The sequence below is a fragment of the Phasianus colchicus genome, chromosome 1 (genome assembly GCF_987193195.1).
Source record: "Phasianus colchicus chromosome 1, bPhaCol1.hap1.1, whole genome shotgun sequence".
Lineage (NCBI taxonomy): Eukaryota > Metazoa > Chordata > Aves > Galliformes > Phasianidae > Phasianus > Phasianus colchicus.
The window spans coordinates 79,450,476-79,465,876 of NC_143436.1; the positions used below are offsets into that span (position 1 = coordinate 79,450,476).

General features: G+C 47.2%; 1 protein-coding gene across 2 annotated transcripts; it reads left to right on the top strand.

The window, feature by feature from the left end:
• Positions 1-85: 85 nt before the first annotated feature.
• On the top strand, positions 86-15,304 carry USP5 (ubiquitin specific peptidase 5). 2 transcript variants are annotated; one of them, XM_031610214.2, is made up of 20 exons: positions 86-243; positions 1,490-1,615; positions 1,953-2,019; positions 5,347-5,480; positions 5,796-5,941; positions 6,248-6,432; positions 7,000-7,094; positions 7,574-7,767; positions 7,928-7,999; positions 9,242-9,323; positions 9,518-9,643; positions 10,075-10,228; positions 10,633-10,807; positions 12,194-12,282; positions 12,488-12,679; positions 13,197-13,340; positions 13,482-13,627; positions 13,707-13,860; positions 14,474-14,558; positions 14,730-15,304. In XM_031610214.2, exons 1-20 carry the CDS (start codon positions 136-138, stop codon positions 14,821-14,823), a joined length of 2,568 nt encoding a protein of 855 aa, XP_031466074.1. In that variant the 5' UTR covers positions 86-135; the 3' UTR covers positions 14,824-15,304. The 2 variants fall into 2 exon arrangements, with proteins under 2 accessions (XP_031466074.1, XP_031466075.1); XM_031610215.2 differs by having other exon boundaries at positions 12,488-12,610.
• The last annotated feature ends 97 nt before the right edge of the window (positions 15,305-15,401 follow it).

Sequence of the window (15,401 nt, forward strand, 5' to 3'; positions counted from 1 at the left end):
TGGGCGGGGCAACCGTCTCCCAGCCACGCTACGGGCGTGCCCGCGCGGCACGGGATTGGCCAGAGCCCTTCCGAGCACGCGGGACTGCGATTGGTCAGGGTGGGGCCGCGGGCGGAGCTGCAGTGAGCCGCTGTCATGGCGGAGCTGAGCGAAGCGCTGCTCTCGGTGTTGCCGTCCATCCGGGTGCCTAAGGCTGGCGACCGGGTCCACAAGGACGAGTGCGCCTTCTCCTTCGACACGCCGGTAAGCTCGCCCCGAGGCCGACCTCCGCGGCCGGCCGGGCTGCTCCCCGCTCCCACCCGCTCTCAGCCCACCCGGGCGCCGGGGGTGCCGCCCGCGCGGGGCGCCATGGGATTTGTGGTTCCCCGGCGGCCGGGGCGGTGCGCGGCCCGGCGCGGCGCGGGGCCGTCCGAGACTACAGCCCCCGACGTGCCTCGCGGCGCGCCCCTCCCGGCCGCAGCGCGCTGGGGGCTGTAGTACCCGGCCGGAGCGGGCGTGGGCAGCTCGTCGGCCCCTCGCCCGCCGCGGAGCATGCCGGGGGCTGTAGTCGGGCGGGGGGCGCTGCCCGTTGGCCTGGCGGCGTCACGCGGCCCCGCGGGCGGGGGCGAGCCGGTGCTGTGTCACTAAGATGGCAGTGGCCATCTCCGCGGCCCTCTCCACCCCGGTGCCGGCGCCCCCGCGCCTCCTTCCCGAGCCGGCCTGAGTGGGCCTGGGGAGGCCCCGGCGGCGGGGGGGGCGAGTGCCCCTCGGCCTCCTCCGCAGGGGATGCGCCGGAGCCCTCGGGAGAAGGGCGCTGCCCTCCGAAGGTGGGGGCTCTTTGGGAAACAAAACCCCACCCCTTGGCCCGGCTTTCCTCCTGAGCCCCGCGCAGTGCCAGTCCCTTGTCTGCCCACTCTCTGCATTTGGATCCCTGCCTGTTTTGGCTTAAGGCCGGTATCTTTGCTGAGGTGTCTGTGTGCTTGTGGGGCTCACCTGCAGCCAGTACGGAATTCCTCGCAAGCTTTTGCGTGCAACAGTGAAAACAAGCAATGGTGTGCTGGCCTTCCCTGTGCTGGGGCCTGGTAGAGCTCTCCATGGCCATGGGAGCTGTGCCTGCAGGCAGGGTGGCACAGCTGTGCTGGGAGTGGTTATACCAAGTTCTGACTGTGTGAACGATGCATGCTGCAGGCCTCTGGTGGGGCATCCTCCTCACCCTCCTGGGGATCTCGCTCAGACATCACAGGTTGGGTATCATCCTACTGTGTGTGAGGAGTCATCTGGGTTTACCTGTGCATCGCCTTATAGGAGCAGCTATCCTGGGACAGCCAGAGCAGGGCTTGCCAGCTTAGTTCAGATCAGTTACTAAATAACTGGTATATAGTGATGCGATGAACTATTGCTGTTATTTGATCAACAGTTGATAGCATTCCAAGAGGTAATCTTCTGTCCTAACAGTTGGAATGGCATTCTTTGCTGTGTCCCTTCAGTTTTTCCCTCCCTTTCCTTCCAGGAGTCTGATGGCGGCTTATATATCTGCATGAACACGTTCCTGGGCTTTGGGAAACAGTTTGTGGAAAAGCACTACCAGAAAACAGGCCAGCGGGTCTATCTGCACCTCAAAAGAACACGTAAACCGGTATAAAAAAAAACCAAACAAACAAAAAACAAGGTGACAGTACTGAAAAATAATAGAAGTCATACTTGTTCTGAAACTGGGAGGTGGGAGATGTCTCAGTATTAAATCAGGTATAGCGTTTTTCCTTCTGAGTTCTAAATGATGTTTTTCTTGGTGAGTTGGGATTCGCTAGACCTTCAGCTCTGCTGATGTTGAGCTTTTGTACTCAGCTGTTGGCCCAAGTAATTACTGCCTTCCCTCTTGCTGTCTTTGCAGTAGCTTAATTCCAATCCTTAAGGCTTGCCACAGCATCCCTGTCCCTCTAACTGTCTAACCCTACTTCTTCTCAATGCAATAGAAGGAAGAAGATGCTAATTCCAGTGCTGGGGACCCCCCAAGGAAGAAACCAACTCGCTTGGCTATTGGTAAGGAGGCCCCTTGTGTACCATATGTTTCTTGTCATTTTGGATCAATCTTTTGAAGCTGCTTGGCTTCATGGCATGTCTCCATTCCCTTTCTTCTAAGCTAGCTATGGCTAGTGCCCCCAACTGAATTCAAATGTAATGTCTTCCAGTATGTCATAGGTAGGCAGTTACTGCAGAGCAGTTGTTGTGATGGTAGTTTTGCTCTGCATTCAAACTTGCAGCATGTTTTCTGTAGGTAGGTATCTTTGTCTCCTCTCTTAACTCATTATGCCTGATAGAGCTTGGTCCCATACGGGTCTGTTGCTTAATACAGATGTAACTAGTGAGGGGTTGGAGTAAGTCTGAAAGAATAAACATAAAGTTTCCAACAGAAATGTTTCTTAAACTTCTGAGAAATTTAACTAGTGTATTTGTATAGAACAGGAAGGAATTACTGATAAGTGCTGTAGGAACACTTCTGGTTAGACAGTTTCTTGAAATATGAAGCTGATACTGGAGGAAATACACAAGAACTTTAAATGCCATGACTGCTCCAAAAGTAATGCCTCTTGTTTTATTATTTTGGCCCACAAAATCAGAAGTGGCTGTTGCTGGCATGGCAGTAGATGTGGAACCTTTCCACCAATATCCCATTACATTATGTTGCCATGTGCCAGATGGCAGCAGAGGGGCAGTCTGACAAAATGGTATCTGACATTGAGGAGCAAAGAAGCAAAAGTGTGTCACTGAATTCCTCCATGTGGAAAAATGGCATTCATTGATATTCAGTGACACTTGCTGAACTTTTATGGGAACCACACTATGGATGTGAGTACTGTGAGGAGGTAGTTGGTGCATTTCAGCAGTGACAACAGCAACAGTATGTCACCTCCACTGGTACAGGTTTTTAGGATCACAGCAGGCAGGCTCTTGTTCATTGCTGGCAAAAAATACATAGCTAATGGTGAGTGTTGAAAAATAGTGTTTTATAGCTGAGAATTTGCTGTATCTAGTAATGTTATTGTGCTCTTTGTATTTGTTGTAGTTTTCATGGAAATAAATAGAAGGTACTACTTTTGGAGCAACCTACACATTAAGAGCAAGTCCTTTTTCAGGAGAACAGTGCTGACGTTCCATTACTTTTTTGCACCAACTGAAAAGCTGTCATAGGAATCAGAGAAAATGCTGCTTATTTGCAGCACTATCAGCCAGCAATTTCTGAGGCATTATGGAGCAGAGAATGGGAACATTTTTATCAGTAACATTTTCTTGGCTTGCTGGAGGCTGACCACTACAGGGAAATCCAAAACCTGCACCAAGCAGGCCTTGCTTCTTGGTCACTTTTTCCCTAGCTGTGCCATTGCGTAGCAGAAGCCTTGTGACCTCACTGCTGCTGTTGCTGCTTTGGGAGATATTAGCCCCATTCTGCTTTGTGAGTTATTTCTGCATCCTCAGTTCTACAAAGATCTTGAGACAAGTTTTCACTGGATCAGCAAATAGTTGCCAGTTATAAAATCATAGTGGATGAATGAAGGAGAAGAAAATAAAAGAAAGTAATAGCTTTGTGGTTGAGGCAATAATCTCAGGCCTTGGAGAGTTTTTTTGTTTTGGGCACAGATTTCAGCTCTCTTGTAGCTAAAGTGTGGTGGCGGATCAATGCAGACATAGAGGAGGGTTTTGAAAGTATAGAAAGCTTTAGGAACAAAATGTCATTAGCTGCAAAATATACCCCTTGGTCTCTCTGTACCTCAGCCTCCCACTCCATGAAAAAAATGCCTGTAATAGTGCTTGCCTTCCATGCCAGTGTGTTGATAGAAGGACTCTTGTGGAGGTTGTGATGCTGACATAGAGCTGTGAAGGCAGCAGGCCTCATAGGGCAACTTTGTGGGTATATATGGGGTGGAAAAGGGGTGGGAGACCGTCTGCCAGCTGAGGACCCTATTCCTCATCGGGAGCCTCAGGAGGTTCATATAATGCCCCAGGGGACTTTGAGCAGTCTGTTTTTCTTTGCTTAGAGTTCAGGAGCTGTGTAATATCCTGAGATTGTGTACTGTTTTTCTCCATCAAGTGCTGACAGATCTCTCTGGAATGTGCTGAAGAGGTGCAGAAGAGAATTATTTGAGTATGTTGTTGCATGATGCTTATTTCTCAGAAATTTTTTAAATGACTTGGGCTTGCAGCATTTGCATTCTTACGTGGCAGGTTTTGCATAGTCTAAACACTGTAGGTATCTGTGGTGAGAGGTGCAGGAGATATTGTAGGAACCAGATATTCTTGTCAATGATGTTTTATCAAATGCAGTAATGATTCTCAGAATTGTATCACCTCCAGAATTCCTGAGGCAGAGGCATTAAAGACTTACAGTAAAAACTTATATTCCCTTCAGAGGTTTGTTGCAGAGATCTATTGCATCCACAGCATGCCATTTCCAAAGAAATAAAGGAAACGCAGTAAAAAAAACATAGATGGTTAAGGTTGTCAATAAGCAACATGCTTTCAGCCCTGTTTCCTTCTGGAATGTAAAGTGTGAGCTTTTGCAAAACAGGAAAAGCCAAGAGATTTTTTGTGAGAACTTAGAGAACCAGACTCTTCCCTCCATTGCACATGTAACTTCTCAGTGACTCTGCCTGTGACAGGGGGATTGCAATTAGATGATCTTTGAGGTCATTTTCAACCGAGGCCATTCTATGATTCTATTCTATGACTCTTGACAACATGCAAGTGATCTGTTGTGTATTGAACCTCCATTTCTGTTGCAGCCTCTTGAAAGCATGGCTAGGTAGGCAAGAGAAAATACCAGTACTGTACCTTTCCTAAGGCTTTTTGTCTGTAATTCTGGGTGTTGTGCTCTCAAAAGAACTCCTAGTTCTCTGTATTTGAGTTCAGGACATTGATTTTTCTTATCTGGAAGAGGCAAGAAGCAGAGCCAGGCTCCTTGAGGATGCAGATAAGCTAGTCTTTCGTGCTGGGTCAGAACGCTATCTCTTCCTACACATCTCCATTTGTGATCTTAGGTGCACTGTGATGGATAAGTAGCAGTCTTTTATCATGGCCCTGTTGTGGTCACTCTTTTTTTCCCAGTTGTAGTCAGGGTTTCAAGTTTCTTTAAAAGCATTTGTGAAAGTAGCTGACAAAAGCACACTTATTGTCACTAGGCTTATATTTCCTTCTGTGAGGTCCATACCTGCAGCAGGAATGTTGGGATGTAGACGTGAAGGAAGATTGTGGAACACTGGTCTAGAATTTTGCCTTAGTTATGATGCTTTATTTCATGTAAGCTACAGGTGAAGGAGTGTTGGAAAGTATTTAGTTTTTATCTCTTACCACACTGTTTTTTTCTTTCTGTAGGCGTAGAAGGTGGATTTGACATCACAGAGGAAAAGTTTGAATATGATGAAGATGTAAAAATAGTTATTTTACCAGAACATTTGGATATTCCCCGTGATGGACTGGAGGGACTACCTGACATGGTCAGAGACAGGGTACGTTTGGGTGGAGGGTGATATTTTTTACTAGCAGGGAGGCAATGAAGCATTGCTGTGAGGGAGCTGCTACTCTATGAAAATGATTCTGCAGAACTACTGTGAAGTCTCAACTTGAAGTAAGCGGGATTATTCTACAGCCATATCAATTACTTAAACAGTGCTTTTATAGTATGGAGCCTGGTTTATGACTGAGGCTGCCAAATACTGTCTTTATGTGAATGACTTGCAGTTCTGAACCTAAATGTAGAGTGCTGTAGCACTGGAAGTTTCTTCTCTTGCATTCCACATTGTTTTTCCTGCTCTTCTAACTAGATTGCCAGTGCGGTTGAAGCCATCCTTACAGCAGACTCAGCTTCCCGGAAGCAGGAGGTGCAGGCTTGGGATGGGGAGGTTCGACGTGTTTCTAAACACGCTTTTTCCCTGCACCAACTTGAGAATGATGTCCGCATCCCACCATGGTGAGCACAGTACTGAAATCTGCTGTATCATTTGCTGTCCCAGATGCACCCTGATCATCTTCGTCTCCTGTCCCAGAACATGAGATTTCCTTTCTGGGGCCCTGCCCTGTGTGTGAGTGTGCCTTGTGTAAATTCAAGACAAGGGGCAAACTTAGGTATTTCAGGACGTTCAGCGTTCTGAATTAAAAGATAAATGAGATCACAGAAACTTTTGCTCATACTGTGGGTAGTAATGGAGAGGGCTTAGGAGGTAGAACCCAAAGGTTTTTACCCTAACAGCGCTTTTCCTCTATTCCTTGTCAACAGTGGCTGGAAGTGCAGCAAGTGTGACATGAGGGAGAACCTGTGGCTGAACATGACCGATGGAGCCATCCTCTGCGGCCGGCGCTATTTTGATGGCAGCGGTGGCAACAATCATGCAGTCGAGCACTACCGGGAAACTGGCTACCCACTGGCTGTGAAACTGGGAACAATTACTCCTGATGGGGCTGGTGAGAAAGGGGGATCCAGTAAGGGTTATAGATGCCAGACACTGCTCAGGATGACTTTGGTCTCTGACAAGGTGAAGGAGGGAGGATTTCAAGGCTGATGTTGCCCATGTTATGACCTGGAACACAAAGTATCAATCTATCATGAGCTTTCCCATTTCCCACCCTGACCTGCTTCTTGTGGCAGACAAAGAACCAGCTGATAAAATCTTTTCTCACTTGTAATCTGAAAACTTTTAGAACAGTTATCCAGCTTTTTCTCTTATTTTAAGTAGTGAGACATCTATCAAGGATTTTTTGTGTCTAAAAACTGAGGGTATAGCACAGCAACCCTTTCCTCAATCCAGGTATATATATACCTATGCCTTGATCAGTGAGAAAGTTGTTGGTCTTTTCATGTGTTTTGGAGGAATCTCAGTATTCTATGTGTTGTACTACTCTCCTGAAGAGAGAAAAGAGAGGAAAGTCCGAGTGCTCAGTTTGCTAAAACTCCCAGTTCTGAGCACCCAGTTATCTTCATCCAGAGTGAATTTTAGATCACAGGCCATGATTATTTTCCTCTGTGCATAGACGTCTACTCGTACGATGAGGATGACATGGTGTTGGATCCCAACTTGGCAGAACACCTTGCTCACTTTGGGATTGACATGCTCAAGATGCAAAAGGTGAGGAGTTATTCCTGTGTAGACCTAGAGGCAGAGAGAAGAAACTAAGTTTTCTTAGCTGGATCCCAACTTTCTGTGGCTGCACAGAACCATTCCTGATGAAGAAACAGTGTTTTATTTATCGAACAGAGAGTTGCCTTGTCTGCCTCTCCCATTGCTTTTTTTGCATTTCTTTCTTGTCCTGCAGTTTCATTTCAGCGTGGCTCTGTGTCAGTACTTCTGGCAGGAAGGTGCCCACACTCCTAGCGGTGCTCCCTAGATTTATTGTTAATTTGTAATTTTCATGCTCCTTTTAAGAAAATGCTTTGGATATCTCTCATATTTCATAGCATTCCTCCTTCTGTCCCAGATATTCAAATATTTGAAAAGATTTTTTGTATCTTCTTTTTACACTTTGTTTCTCTGCATTGCCCTTTTTGCACCTCAGTTGTTCTCTTAAGTTGTCTTTGAAGGTTTTCTCCTGTTCTTTCCCTCCACAGACAGACAAGACAATGACAGAACTGGAAATAGATATGAATCAACGTATTGGGGAGTGGGAGCTCATCCAGGAGTCTGGTGTGCAGCTCAAGCCCCTCTATGGGCCCGGGTACACTGGTATCCGTAACCTGGGCAACAGTTGCTACCTCAATTCTGTGATGCAGGTGCTGTTCAGTATCCCAGACTTCCAGAGAAAGTAAGTGAGCTTAATCACTCTTTCCCATTGGCCTGGGATCCCCTGGCACCAGTACGAAGGTCTCCTAGAGCTGGGAGCTTCTGTTGCAGGAATCAGGCTCAGAACTGTCTTTGCTAGATGAATCCATATGTCCCTTAGATTGCTCTGGTTTGTTCTGCAGGTATGTGGACAAGCTGGAGAAGATATTCCAAAGCGCACCTTCGGATCCCACACAGGACTTCAGCACACAAGTGTAAGTAGATTTTTGGTGAGAGAAGGAAGGCTGAAGCCGCCTGGGTGTATCCCTTCTGCATTGCTACAGGTTTCTCCCTCAAGCCTTGCCTCTCTGTTTCCATGTTCATCATCAGACACACTGGTCTTCTGTGATCAGTAAGGATCTAAGCCAAGAAAGATATGTTGAATATCCTAGATGGAGAAAGCAGGGTTTATCACAGTGCTGCTGGAGACTCAAACCTATGATGTGAGGGATGCAGTACCATATGTTACCACGAGGGGATTTCTGGTAGGCGTATTCTGTCTGCGTAACAGCTTCTTTGCAGAAAGGTTTGCTTTCTGCAGTGGAAGAAGATGGCTAAGAGCAGAGAGATTCATAGATTTAGAAAAAAAGCATCGCTCTCAGTGGATAATTTATATATGCTTAAAGAGACTTCCTGCAAGAGGTATGGAAGAAGGAGCATGGGTTTTCAGAAGACGTTTAACTTAAATACACTGCTTTGCTTTTGCATCTGCACTAAAACAGCAAAGCAGTATATGGAGGCTTGGGATAAAGGAAAGGAAGGTAGCAGTTATGGAAGAGAGTCCAGAAGTAAGCAAAGATTCTAAATTCTAAAGCATGGGGTTAGGTGTTCAGTCTGGAGGAAACTGAGACAGCCTGGGCAAAAGGATGAATTGGTAGTGTTTGGTTCCAGACAAATGGCAACAGTGATGGGGAAGAATTGGAGTGAAGTAGAAGAACAGGAGGGTCTGGGTGTGGGAAGAAATCACTTGAGCATTGCTATTGTCCATTAAGTGCCTCATGGAGTTATTCTTAACCTTCCCCTTGGGAAAATGTGATCAGTCTGCTCATAACATTGCTATTTCTAGCTCAGGCAATTTCACTGTGCCCTGTTGTCTCTTGTGCTGTCAGTTAGATACACTGCTACTTTACCCACGTCAGGCTGCAGTATAGCTTGACTGCTGAGCAGCTGCTGTGTTGCTCAGCACTGGCAACCCTTCTGTGTGGAAAGGAAACCTTTTTGCTCTCCCCACTGTGCAAGCAATGGTTGAAAATGTTGACCAGAAGTCCAAGTAACTTTCCTGTGGATTATGTCTTATGGGCCCAGAGGGATCAGACCAAGATAAGGTGATCTTAACTGATGCAGCTGAGAAAGCCAGTCTCTGTGAGAATTTCAGTTATGTCAGTGTTAAAGTTGGATGGGTTACTGTGGCTCCCGGAGTGTGAGGAGTTTGACACTGACAGACTTTGTCATTCCAGAGCCAAACTGGGTCATGGTCTGCTATCTGGGGAGTATTCAAAGCCAGCTTCTGCAGAAGGGGAACAGCAGCCTGATCAGAAGGTGAGATCTGGGTATGGTTCCCACATGGTGTGTGTTAAATGGAGGAGGAAGGAGAACCATTTCTGAAGACATGTCCTGGAGTTTGTACCATGGCCCACTCACACAAAGAGTTTGGCCAAGAGTAGAGTGTTGCATACCAGGGCACATGTTTGGTACTTTATGACCACCTCCTTCTTCCACCTTTTTATTTGTAGGGTGTACAGAATGGCATTGCTCCACGCATGTTTAAGTCCCTCATTGGAAAGGGACACCCAGAATTTTCCACTAACCGGCAGCAGGATGCCCAGGAATTCTTTCTGCACTTCATTAACATGGTGGAGGTAATGGCTGAGTTTGTTTCTCTGATTTCAGAAAAGCCTGGCTCTTTTTTTGCTGTAACAAGGCATGAGATGTAAATGTGAGAAGCTGGTAAATGGAGCGGAAAGAGGGAGAGAATAAGAAGAAAAGGGGCAGCTAGCACCTGTGGGAACAGAGAAAGAGAGATGTTTGCCATGTTTTTGGGGCTGATTCCCAAGAGATTCCTCCTAGCAAGGGCACAGATAGAGATGTAAAGTTCAGTTTTAGGAGCTAAAATGGCATGCCTTCCTACAATCAGAGAAGATGACGGTAGGTTCCTCTTTGCTTTTCCTGTGGACTGGGTGTAGAAATGAATACTCTTTCACCATGTCTTGTGTGGGACTGCTGCTGCTGTAGATAGTTATTTCTGCCATTCTGATGCCATATCCATCCTTGTAATCCCTCCCTCTTTCAGAGGAACTGCCGCAGCTCGGAGAACCCTAATGAGGTCTTCCGTTTTCTGGTGGAGGAGAAGCTGAAGTGTCTGGCCACAGAAAAGGTGAAATACACGCAGCGTGTGGACTATATCATGCAGCTGCCAGTACCCATGGATGCTGCGCTCAACAAAGGTTAGTAATATGTCATAGCCAGGATAGCAGCATACATTATGTCAGGTATCATGCTTTTCTTACAGAACTCCTTAAATGGGAAAGAGACTTCCTCCAACTATTGCTCTGCCACTTCTGAAGCCAGATTCTTCACCTGTTCTTGTAGGACTGGGCTGATTTCTTTAGTGATGTGATAGTGATGTCCCTCTAGAGCCTTTCCCTCCTACAGTTCAAGCTGGGCTGTGATTTAACAGCAAAGCAGAACTGCAGAAGCAGAACAGTGCTCGCAGTTGCCAGCTTTGTGCTCCATTCTTGAGAATGCGTATCCGTGTATCTGCAGGCCCATTCAGCCTCTGGGTGTAGGTTACACAATTGTTTTATTTGTACCTAGAGGTGGTCCTTGACTCCTGTACTTTATTCTCCAGATGAACTACTGGAATATGAGGAGAAGAAGCGGCAGGCAGAGGAAGAGAAGCAGCCACTGCCTGAGCTGGTGCGAGCCAAGGTGCCTTTCAGCTCCTGCCTAGAGGCCTATGGAGCTCCAGAGCAGGTGGATGATTTCTGGAGCACAGCCTTGCAGGCCAAGTCTGTGGCTCTCAAGTGAGTGTGTAGGGGTTACTAACTTGCCAGGCTATGGTGAGCGGGCTGCAGCTGCATCTTAGGGGGACTTGTTCTCATTGCCCGGAGAAGGAGCATTACCAAAGCTCTTCAGTCCTCCAGATCTTTGTCCATAGAACATGGAAGCAGAAGGGAACCAGTCCATCAGTGCTGGAGTGTAATCCCCTGAAGGATTACGCTGGGCAGAACAACAGTGCTAGTGTGAAGTCCTTGCCATCAGACCTCAGTTGCTAAGAGGCTATGAAAATACAGTGATATCCCAGAAAATTGGCAGCTTTTATTCTAAATGCAATTTAGCTTTAAAATTAGTACTGACGAGCATGGCAACACCAGTTCTGCATGGTCTCCAGACTGTCTTTAAGGGAAACTTTTTAGCTGGTAAGATTTGAGAAAAATGCTGAGCATAACAAACACCTGAGTTAAAGTATACTAACTTAAATGCTAATAGCAGAGCTTTTAAGAACAGCTGTAATTTGTCTCACTGCCAGCAACACATGTCACAATGGTGCAAAGGTGTAGTGAGAAGAACACAAACTTAAGCAGCTTCTTTCTGTGATGCTACTGTCTGTCTTGCAGTGAAAGAGTAGTCCTCAAAGAGCCCAGTAAATTCATAGAATGGGACTTTTTTTTTTCCTAACAAATGTACTATTATTAAGCAGTAGCTACTAAAAATGAACAGTAAAACGATTGGTTTGAAAAATAATGTTTTGCTTTTAAATAGTGAGTTGTGTTCAAAAGCTTTGTTAGAATTAGCATTGAATATATACTGTTGCTTAAATTAATTTTACCACATGTTAAGATTATTCTGATAATTAGTATCTGTCTCTCTTACTGTTGGTTCTCCCTTCACAAAGGTTCCCCTCTGTTTCAGAGATGCCAAACACCCTTTCCCTCAAACTGTCTGACTAAATAATGTTCAATCAAATCCAGTCCCTGTCAGCTTAAGACTTGCCTCTTCCACAGCTGAAGAAGTGCTTTTGCACTTGAAAGCTTATCACTTTCTGCAGCTTTATTTGTTGGTCTAATAAAAGATTTTATTTCTTGTGTTTCTTAAGAATAAGAGTTTAATTAAATCCTAAAATCTGAGTCAGCTTGTAAAATGCATGATTGGAAGATAAAGAATGTACTATTTTTCCTTATCCCCCAAGATTTTGTAAATGCTTTATTCCATCTAATCTGGTCAGAGAACCTGCTATAGAAATTCTCTGGTGTTTAAGAAACTTTAAGCTCAGCCTAGGAGAGCTGTGCAGATTTGTGTATCAACCTGCCTTAGGACATGCCTCCACCTTACTAATTTCTTGAATCAACTAGATGCCCTCAGTCACTGCTGACAAAGTATAACCTGGCTGTTACGTTAATGTCTTTCAGAACAACGCGGTTCGCCTCTTTCCCAGATTATCTGGTGATTCAGATCAAGAAATTCACTTTTGGTCTGGATTGGGTGCCCAAAAAGCTTGGTAAGAAGGACAAGAAGTCCAAGCATATAGGTACAAGGTGTCATAAATGGGTATTGTGATCCTTGCTCCATAGAGGAAAGTAACAACCCCAAGAGGAGCTGCAGGCTAGCATGTTGTATCCCCAGTGACTTACCCTTCTAGAACTCCCAACGGAGTCTTCTGTTTCTGCCTGTGTGTCAGACTGAGCAAACACTGTGTCTTGTAGATGTCTCCATTGAAATGCCAGAGGAGCTGGATATCTCTGCACTGCAGGGAATGGGGCTGCAGGATGGAGAAGAAGAAATGCCAGACATTGCACCCCCACTGGTGACACCAGATGAGCCCAAAGGTAGCCTGGGGTTCTATGGCAACGAGGACGACGACTCCTTCTGCTCCCCTCACTTCTCCTCTCCGACATGTTAGTGATTCTCCTCCTCTCTTCCTGATGCCTGATTCATTTCCTTGCTCTCCTTGTCTCGTCTCCTATCCTAGTGGTTTCAGACTTTTCCTGTCCCTCTGTCTGTGAATATCAGCTGCCTCCCTGCCTCCCCTGCATGTAAGGGTGTTACGCAAGGGAGTTTGTTAATTTCCATACTGTGGGAGATGAGAATGTGGCATGTCTTGTGCATGTAGAAGGGGTAGAGCTGAGATTTACACAAGATTTAACTGGCAGAGAGGTATTTTACTTAGACAAACCACAGCACAGGGCAGGGTTTGAAGAATAGGAAATGGCCAGTGCTGCTGAGTTAATGAGGTGAATGAATCCCTGTGTTCCCTGGAGTGCATGTGTGTGAAACTACATTTTTGAAAAAAGTGTGAGGATGAGTTAGAGCAGAGAGTGAAGAAATGGCTTGGGAAGCTGTATGAGACTGCACAAAATGGTACAGGCATGGCTTGGGTGGGAGTGGGTGGCTCTAATCTCTGTCTTCTCACAGCCCCCATGTTGGACGAGTCAGTGATTATCCAGCTAGTGGAGATGGGCTTTCCCATGGATGCTTGCCGCAAAGCAGTGTATTACACAGGGAACAGTGGAGTTGAAGCTGCCATGAACTGGGTCATGTCACACATGGATGATCCAGGTATGAGACCACATGGCCATGGAAAAACTTACTGCATCTGGGTCGCTGTCTCACTTCTTGTTCCACTGCAGCAGGGAAAAACTAGTCATTTGAAGCTCAGACTGTATCCCTTTTGGGGCCATGTTTTGTTTTCTGCTGCAGATTTTGCTAACCCGTTAGTTCTCCCTGGATCCAGTGGACCAGGGTCGACTATTGCCTGTCCAGACCCTCCATCGGAAGACAGTGTGGCCACCATTGTCTCCATGGGCTTCTCCCGGGACCAGGCTATGAAAGCACTTAGAGCAACGGTGAGGGGCACAGGTGACATCAAAGCAGAACAATTTTCTCAGGAATAGGCATTTGCAAGTCTTTTCCTTTGCCTTCCAGAACAACAGCCTGGAGCGTGCAGTGGATTGGATCTTTAGTCACATTGATGACCTTGATGCAGAAGCTGCTATGGATATCTCAGAGGGGCGCTCGGCAGCAGAGTCCATCTCTGAATCTGTTCCTGTTGGTCCTAAAGTGCGCAATGGGCCTGGAAGTGAGTTCCAAGCAGAATGAATGCAGGCTTTGGGGTGCAAGCTCATCCAATCTAATCGATGCAGTAAATCTATAGGTTTTAGCAGCAGCAGCTCCCACAGAGCTGAATGGGTAGGAGCGGGGAGGAAAAGGAGAAGGGTGGCAGTGTAGGGCCTAAACCCTTCAGCATTGGGATTAGTTGGAAGGTGATAAGAGCGAGGCAGGAGGTGCTGTCAAATGAAAGGCAGGAAGGACTGTGTTTTTTTTTCCCCCATATTCTGATCTTTGGTCTCACTGAGAAACCAAGTTCCAATCCATTTGCAGAGCTCTAATGCCAATGCAGTTTTGCCCCTGGACTCTATAGGGAGGTGGAATTTCTGCCGCTACCCGTTCAGCTTACCTGAGCCAAATGAGCTTGGAAGAGAAAAGGCTCAGTGGAAGTTGTCATCTCATGTTTCCTTGTACATTTGGCCTCAAGTCAGTCACACTTGACTGGGACCCATTTTTAAGTTATTACCTAGAAGAGCTTCCATCAGATCTCACATCAGCAATTCTCTAGAGGGCCTCGCACAGGTCCGTGGTGCCTTTCCGCTTTATCTGATTCTTTTCTTTCTATCTTCTCTTTTCCTCACAAGAATATCAGCTGTTTGCCTTCATCAGCCACATGGGCACTTCGACTATGTGTGGTCACTATGTTTGTCACATCAAGAAAGATGGCAGGTAAGAGGGGTTTTGACATAAGGGGTCTCTGAAGTACAGCTTTAAGCCACCGTTCTGCCCTATTTCTTCAGAGGTGATGGTGGACAGAGAGAAGCAAGCTGGCAAAGAGGCTCACATAGTGTGTTTGCCATACGGCAGCATTCCTGAGCTTCCCCCTTTTGTGTGTTGCAGGTGGGTGATCTACAATGACCAGAAGGTCTGTGCTTCTGAGAAGCCCCCCAAGGACCTGGGCTACATCTACTTCTATCAGCGGATTCCCAGCTAGAACATCCTCTTGCCGTGTGTGGAGGGGGGGAAAGCGGGCCGTGGGCAAGGAAGGGGAGGGTTGGGGGCAGTCAGAGCAGGGTCCGCCTCCCCTGCTCCTCTTACCCGCTCCTCCCTTCCTGCCCTTACTGTGGGACGCACGTGGAGCTGAGTTCCACGACGGGCTGGGGCTGGAGCCTCCGGGGACGGGAGTGAAGGGGATTCGGAGGGTGGAAATACGTGTTTCTGTAGGACGTACCTTCACTACCCGCACCCCGCTGCACAGCCCTTGGCTTTGCTGCTGGGGGGGGACGCCAGCTCCTTGCTTCCCGCAAGGGCAGGACGCGTGCGTGCGTGTGGCTCGGGCGGCGCTTTCTGCCTGTCCTCCCAGCGAGGGGGCAGCACGGGAAGCAGCGCGGGCCGTGAGCGGTGCCCCTCCCCCCCCCCCCGCGTGCCCTTCACATGCCAAAATACACGAGGGACAAAATAAAAGTCGAAATAAGTCCTGGTTTGCGTGTTCTGTGTAGCCGGGGCCCCGCGAGCCGAAATTCGGGCACTGCCGCGGTACGAGCTTCTGTGCGGAGAAGGGAGATTGCGCGG

Excerpts from the sequence above, each read along its gene's own strand:
- USP5 (XM_031610214.2), top strand. The coding sequence starts at position 136 with ATGGCGGAGCTGAGCGAAGCGCTGCTCTCGGTGTTGCCGTCCATCCGG. Across the intron at positions 6,433-6,999 it reads AATTACTCCTGATGGGGCTG|ACGTCTACTCGTACGATGAG; the intron begins GTGAGAAAGGGG and ends CTCTGTGCATAG. Across the intron at positions 10,808-12,193 it reads GCCAAGTCTGTGGCTCTCAA|AACAACGCGGTTCGCCTCTT; the intron begins GTGAGTGTGTAG and ends AATGTCTTTCAG.